Source organism: Mus caroli, chromosome 5 (genome assembly GCF_900094665.2).
Source record: "Mus caroli chromosome 5, CAROLI_EIJ_v1.1, whole genome shotgun sequence".
In the NCBI taxonomy this organism is placed as follows: Eukaryota; Metazoa; Chordata; class Mammalia; order Rodentia; family Muridae; genus Mus; species Mus caroli.
This window is the reverse complement of record NC_034574.1, coordinates 101,680,576-101,688,304: the sequence shown is the minus strand read 5'-3', so window position 1 is coordinate 101,688,304 and position 7,729 is coordinate 101,680,576. Positions and strand designations below refer to the sequence as shown.

At 36.9% G+C, this 7,729-nt stretch overlaps 1 protein-coding gene across 1 annotated transcript in view; it reads left to right on the top strand.

The window, feature by feature from the left end:
• Positions 1–256: 256 nt before the first annotated feature.
• LOC110294593 (vomeronasal type-2 receptor 116-like) overlaps positions 257–7,729 on the top strand; it is an 11,213-nt gene continuing 3,740 nt past the window's right edge. Inside the window, 3 exon segments of the mRNA XM_021162929.1 lie at positions 257–447; positions 4,856–5,138; positions 5,735–6,541. Coding sequence (XP_021018588.1) covers positions 257–447; positions 4,856–5,138; positions 5,735–6,541 — 1,281 coding nt within the window.

The window sequence follows — 7,729 nt, the reverse complement described above, 5'->3', positions numbered from 1 at the left end:
GATCTTCAAAACATGTTTTCAGAAAAGTTTTGATCAAAAGTTTTCAGATCTCAGATGTAGAACCTGAGGCCAAATTTTTCCCGATGTATCCAGGGAGCATGACTTAAAATGAATGGAAAGGAACTGTTGAATATAATTAAGTGCATTTCCAGAGAGCAGTAGCCTTCAAAGAGACATACAGGTGTATGTGTGTGTGTGATGTTTGTCTGCAGAAGAAACGTATTTCACAATTGCTCCATCTTAGATCCTAGCAAACATGAAGAAGTTGGGTACTTTCACTATTTCCTTTTGGCTCCTGAAGTTTTCTCTCATCTTGTGCCATTTAACTGAGCCCATTTGTTTTTGGAGGATAAAGAATGATGGAGATTTGAGAAGTGACTGTAATTATTTCCTTTGGGCATTCGAGGAAACAACAGGAATCAGTTTTTATGATGATGTTGATTTGAGGTAAGTCATTAACTTTAGTTCCTATTTCAATGTTATATATTAGAAATATTTAGCTGTGTGCACCAACTGTGAGGGTCTGTCCTATTGTTATTCATGTGACTTTATGAACCACTGAAAATTAAATATAAAATCAATCACTATTTTAATACTTTCAAATGTATCACAGTTTAGTTTAGCTTTACTACATTGGATTCCAGTTCACAATGCCCTACAATGAGAGAGACTGGATTCTATCTGTTGAGTCTTTGTGGATATCCTATGTTGAAAGATGTTTCTTTATCTGCCTGGAATTCACAATTCACACATTTGGCAAAAGCTATACATAAAGAGACTGCATCACTGCCTGTATTCTACTGTCTGCCAATGATTCCAGAATGAACATGCATCTAAATGCTGTCATGAAAAGGGTATCTAATTTTGGCCCCCAAACCAGTTGGGCATAAATTCATACAATGCAATATTTGTGTATGTGTGGGTCTACTATACCTGATTATATGTGTAGTAATATATATATATATATATATATGTGTGTGTGTGTGTGTGTGTGTGTGTGTGTGTGTGTGTGTGTATTAGGGATATACATAACATATACTTTGCTTTTATAAATCGTGTTTAAATTAGCCCCACCCCTCCTGCCATTTTGGAGTTGACACTGAATGTAGAAAAAGACTGCCAGGCTTCATATTCTCTTACCAGAATAACCTTTTTGTCCAATTGTACAAATGTCCTGTCACATGTTAGGCTTATTATCGGTTTCAGAGAGATGGCCAATATTTCTATTAATTGTTGAATAAGTATTGAAATAACATGGGAGAAAATCTAGGAGAACAAATGGACTTCCTGTGGATGAGAAGCTGTTCTCAAGGTGGCTACTTAGTTCTGAGATCCCAAGTGAGAGATGTTTTCATTGGTGGCTGCAGATCATGAGGGAAGGGGTGTTGAAACCACTCACCTTTGAATTAATCAATGTGCCTGGGACTTCCTTTTTTCATGAACCAAAGTTTCCTGTGCTTTTCTGTCTCTCAATCTCATCTCATCTCTTATTCAGTTTTCATGTCTTTGGGATTTAAAGAATACATTTTCCAATTATTAGGCACAGTAAATTGTATACACTTGGATAGTGATGGTGGCTTCACATTATTATACTTCTGTGCTAGATCAGTGGGAAATTCATTTCTGATGTATCCTGTATTATCCCACACCTCGTTGAAAAATAGTGAAAATTCTCATTGGTGACCCTTTTATAAGACATTATAAGGTTTAAAATTACAAATATGTGAACTGTTTCAATACATGTTTCAGATTTAGAAAGAAAAACTTAGCTCCAAATCTCAATTGAAAATGCAAATGAGCATGTTTAGTGGGTTGTTTTTTTGGTTTTTTGATTTTGGGGGGTGGGTTTTGGTGGTTGTTGTTGTTGTTTGTTGTTTGGTTTGGTTTGGTTTGGTTTGGTTTGGTTTGGTTTTTTGAGACAGGGTTTCTCTGTATAGCCCTGTCTGTCCTGGAACTCACTTTGTAGACCAGGCTGGCCTCGAACTCAGGAATCTTCCTACCTCTGCCTCCCGAGTACTGGGATAAAGGCGTGCGCCACCACACCCAGGCTATGTTTAGAGTTCTTACTCCTAGTGAGAGGTAGCTGCTAATAGTAACAGATAAAGTGCCAACTGTGATGGGGCAGATGAGCACATTTCATATGGAGAGAAGATCTTGTACTCAGACATCACTTAAAGGATCTCAAAGAATTAGGAAGACTGAAATGTTAAGAAAATTCAATACCTTTTTTACAAAATTGACATAGTAACAACACACTAAAAGGTAAATATTAAAATGATGTGTAAAAGAGTCTAAAGGATAATATTCTGGTTATATGGTATATTGTATAATTTTGTATATTTTGAAATGGATAAATAAATTTAAACAAAATACATCGTATGTATGAATACATAATGGTGCAGCTTTTAAGACTTCATTAAAGAGACCTTGTTTAAAATCCTATCTTATAAGCCTAGTTTCTAGGATAAGAATTACATAAACTATTATCCTAACTTAGAAGTACCTTTAGACACCTGTCTCCCTGGGTTGGCTCATACCACATGTTGTTTAGAATGATTCCAACCCTGAGTTACCCATTTTAAACTAACTTTATATTACCAGTGTTACAAACCTTTAATCATACCCAATAACTTATAAGCCAATACTCTGTAACCAAAATATGCACAACATATTTATATTTTTAAAACCAGTCAGGAAAAATTAAAGTGTCTACACACATCTTCTATATTTAGACTAGACAAAAATTTCTTATTTTTCTAGCTGTAATTTCAGCAGAGGATCGCCTTGTCACCTGCTAAACCCAATAAACACAATCACAGAGATTTTTCTAGGAAAAACAGCCAACAGCTCCCTTACCATAAAGGCTGAAGAGCTTCTAGCCCCTTTCAGAGCAGCCAGCGCAGGCAATCAGCCCATAGCAGGGCTTCTTTAGCTGTGCCTGACTCCTAGCTCCAGGTGTGGGGTAACTTATCAGTTTTTGTTGTGCAAATTGAAACTACTTTTTTTTAACAATTTAAAACTAAATCAAGGGTTAGACAGCCAGCATATAAAGTTTTAACCATTTTTCCTTTCAACATGAAACAGAGAAACAAGCAAGCAAAAAAATGAAAACACAGACATAAACTGACAGACATGGACATATTGGCATATCAAGGACAGAATAGAGAGGGAAGAGAACTAAATATATCACCAAAGCATATGCTACCTAAGAGAACCAGAACCAGAACTAAGGATTTCTCCAGTAGGAGTCAGAGAGGAAGCAGGATGTCTCCTGACTTCCTCCTGTCCCCAGCAGAGCTCTGAAATAGCTTATGTTCATTTTCCTTCTCTTTTGCTAAAGCGGCCAGGACAGGAGGGACAACTGCTTTTCTGAAACCCATTCTCTCTCTCTCCTGTTTAAGGTGTAAGTCTTCCTTTCCTTCTTCTAGGAATTCTGCTAGAGAAGGGAGAGGAGGCACAGTAGCGGCTACCTATGGTTGCACCCTAGCGCCCTGCTTTTTTAACTTCCCCAATTCCTCCTCAGCTTGTCTAATTAATTCTTTCATTAAGTTCCACCAACTGTTCCTCAGTAAAGGCGACTGCCTGTGAACTTTCCCTGTCCCTATTGTAATCAATGGCATCTTTTAAAGCGTACAGAGGCAAAGGGTAATGGGATTTGCCTGGGTGATCCTTAGGACTTCTCCAACTTTCTCCCAGGTATCCTTATCTAAACTCTCCTCTGGGAACTATGGACAGCATGAGTCCACCTGGATTAAACATTTTTCCAATGTCTGTTTTTTAAACCCTGCTCCTCTTGCTTGAAGCAGCTCTTTCAGGCTGCAAATGAACCCTTTCTTTGTACTGCCCTGTCCCATTTCATGGCTACAATCCTAGGTGAGTCGGTTTGGGATAAGTATCATCACAGCCCAATTGCTTCCTTGGAGTACAGATCTTAATAGCCCATCGATTAACACATATAATTACTTACCTGTACTCAGAATTGCCTTTTACTTTCAATTTGTTCCGTGGATGCTCCAAAAGAAGCAGTTTTTCTCAGCAAGTCCTCCATTTATAGGTCCCTGTTCGGGTGCCACCTGTACCCAGTGGCTTACAGTAGAGCAGGGCTCACCAGAAAAGGAGGGCTGGAAAAGAAAAGAGTTGGGGGAAAGAGAAGCATGGAGCAAAGACAGTGTTCTGATCAAGGCTCAAAGTTTATTTCTGCAGCTCCAACTTATAAGCACTTCAACAAACAAACCTCTTCTTCAGAAAGTTCCTCTACAGATGAAACATAGATAAGAGTTCCTCTTGGCTGAACACACTACCTGCCCTCAAGGCCTTGGCTACACACACTGCTCTCATGGTCTTGGCTATACACACTGCCCTCAAGGCCTTGGCTACACACACTGCTCTCATGGTCTTGGCTATACACACTAATCTCTGACCTTGGCAATACACACTGCTCACATGGCAGCACTCTGGCTCTCCACAGTATGAAATGCATTTACATAATAAAAATTTTAAGGAGAATGTATTATGTGCATCATATGTGGTTTAAGTAATGCTTTTTTATGTACCTGTGGAATTGCAAATCCAAGATTACTTTCTAGTAGTCTCATCAATAGGACTGAAATCTAGTTCAAAGTTAGCATTCAGAGATAAAACAATGTTTATCAATTTTCACAAATACCAAAATTATATCATAGTGCCTATGTATATGAATTCTTAAATTGTATTCAGCTCTAAAGATCTCTCAATCATGAGGCTTATTTCAATATATTTAGACAGAAATGTAACATCTCTTATATTACAAACATCACTGCAATTGAAATTTTATATTTCAAACATCTCCCTTAATCATCATTATGCCTTGTTTTAGAATACCTGCAAGAAGAAATGAGTTTTTTCTGGTATTGTTTTTTGCTGCTGATGAAATCAACAAGAATCCTTATCTTTTACCCAACATATCTCTGATATTCTGGCTTTTTGGTGATCAGTGTGAAGATGAATTGGGAATTCTGGATAAAAATTATTCACAAAAACTCAAAAGTGTGGAATTTACTAATTTTAACTGTTTTTTAAAAGACAACTGTTACATAGACCTTACAGGACCATCGTGGAAAACATCATTAAAACTGTCAATTCAGTCTAGGACACCAAAGGTAAGAATTTGTGACAATGGATGAGTTAAAAAAAAATTTTTTTAAGATTTATGTATTTAATGTGTGTGAGTACATTGTCCTTCAGAAAGACTAGGAGAGTGCATCAGATCCCATTACAGATGGTTGTGAGCCACAGTGTGGTTCCTGGGAATTGAACTTAGGACCTCTGGAAAAGCAATCAGTGCTCTTAACCCCTGAGCCATCTCTCCATCCCAAGTGAACAACTTTTAAATTCCATTTACATGTGCCTGCAAGAAAATTGGACAGCATGCATTTATGAGTGCACTGTTACACACACACACACACAGAGAGAGAGAGAGAGAGAGAGAGATACACATACATACACACACACATATGATTGTTTATTATATATATATATATATATATATATATATATATATAATATTCTTGGACATTCAGACTTGTCAGGAATACTCTAGACTCTAGTAGGAATAACACATGATATTTATAGTATAATCTTGATATCTTTAATAGGACTTCTGAAAAGTGAATAACATTACCTGTGTATAAGTCCAAATATCCTAACAATCATATGCCTCATGTGGATGTCTCGTCCTCTCTTCTACATTCTTTAGCTTTTCTTTGGACCATTTAATCCTAAACTGAGTGACCATGACCAGTTTCGCTATATCCATCAGATAGCCATCAAGGACACACACTTGTCCCATGCCATGGTCACCTTGATGATTCATTTTAGATGGACTTGGATAGGACTGGTCATCTCAGAGAATGACCAAGGTATTCAGTTTCTATCAGACTTGAGAGAAGAAATGCAAAGACATGGAATCTGTTTAGCTTTTGTTAATATGATCCCAGAAAACGTGCAGTTATACATGACAAGGGCTATGATATATGATAAACAAATTATGGAATCAACAGCAAAGGTTGTTATCATTTATGGTGAAATGAACTCTACCCTAGAAGTCAGCTTTAGAAGGTGGGAAGATTTAGGTGTAAGGAGAATCTGGATCACAACCTCACAATGGGATGTCATNACAAATAAAAATGAATTTAGCCTTGATTTCTTTCACGGGACTGTCACTTTTGAACACCACCACAGTGAGATTGCTAAATTTAAGAATTTTATGCAAACAATGAACACCGACAAATACCCAGTAAACCTTTCTCAGTCTATANTGGGGTGGAATTACTTTAATTGTTCAACCTCAATGAACAGCTATAGCAAAATGGATCACTTTACATTCAACAACATATCGGAATGGACAGCACTGCACAAATATGACATGGTCCTGAGTGAGGAAGACTACAATTTGTATAATGCTGTGTATGCTGTGGCCCACACCTACCATGAACTCATTCTTCAACAAGTAGAATCTCAGCAAACAGAAGTACCCAAAGGAATATTCACTGACTGTCAGCAGGTAAAGTTTCGTAAATTTCATTATGCTTAGATATATCAATGGGATCTTTTAATGGACCCAGAGAAACAACTGGACATTTGTTAGAGATTATTCTCTCAGCGGAAAGATTTCTATACTTCAAAACTCCCTAATGAATCTTTAACATGGATAAATATTATGCACAAGGATCACATTTGATAGGAGACAATACATTGTTATATAATATCAGAGTTTTGTGAAAATGTGTCTCAACATTTCATCAAATTTTAAAATGAGAGCAAAGACTTTTATCATAAAATTCTTAAGTGATAAGTGCACGAGAATATATTTCTAAGAATAATTTCTCAAGAATTGGTACATGGACTGGGCAGTGGTGGCACATGCCTTTAATCCTAGCACTTGGGAGGCAGAAGGCAAATTTCTGAGTTTGAGGCCAGTGTGGCCTAAAGAGTGAGTTGCAGAACAACAAGGGCAATACAGAGAAACCCTGCCACAGGGGAAAAATAAAGAATTGGTACATGGACTGTGGTTAATAGTTATTCATTTAAATTAACAAATATTTACAAAACCATAAATGATTAGGACTGCACATTTTATTCAGTTTATGCATATCTCATATATGTATACTGTATGTACATGAAAGACCCACAGTCATTCATTTTCACAACTTATGGGCATTCAGACTTCCATTCCTTTGCACATACATGGCTTCTTTTTTAAAAACCTACTTTTGATGAACATGCACACACACACACACATACACACACACACACACACACACACACACACATATTATGTTACTTGTTATCTAGTAATCATTTTTCTAGCACATTTTACCATTGAATGTTAATATGAAGTATATTAATTTTTAATTATTCTTGAGGCATATTGTATTTTACTACAATGAATTACATCACTACAGCTGTCTTTCTGAAATATATTAAGAAATTATGGGAAATTCTCAATTTGTCATTCCCTTTTTTGATGTGCATGTGTGAACATCTAATGATGCATCTTTTTTTAATTTTTAATATTTTTATTACGTATTTTCCTCAATTACATTTCCAATGCTATCCCAAAAGTCCCCCATACCCCCTCCCAATTCCCTACCCACCGATTCCCATTCTTTTGGCCCTGGCATTCCCCTGTACTGGGGCATACAAAGTTTGCAAGTCCCATTAATGGGCCTCTCTTTCCAGTGATGGCCGA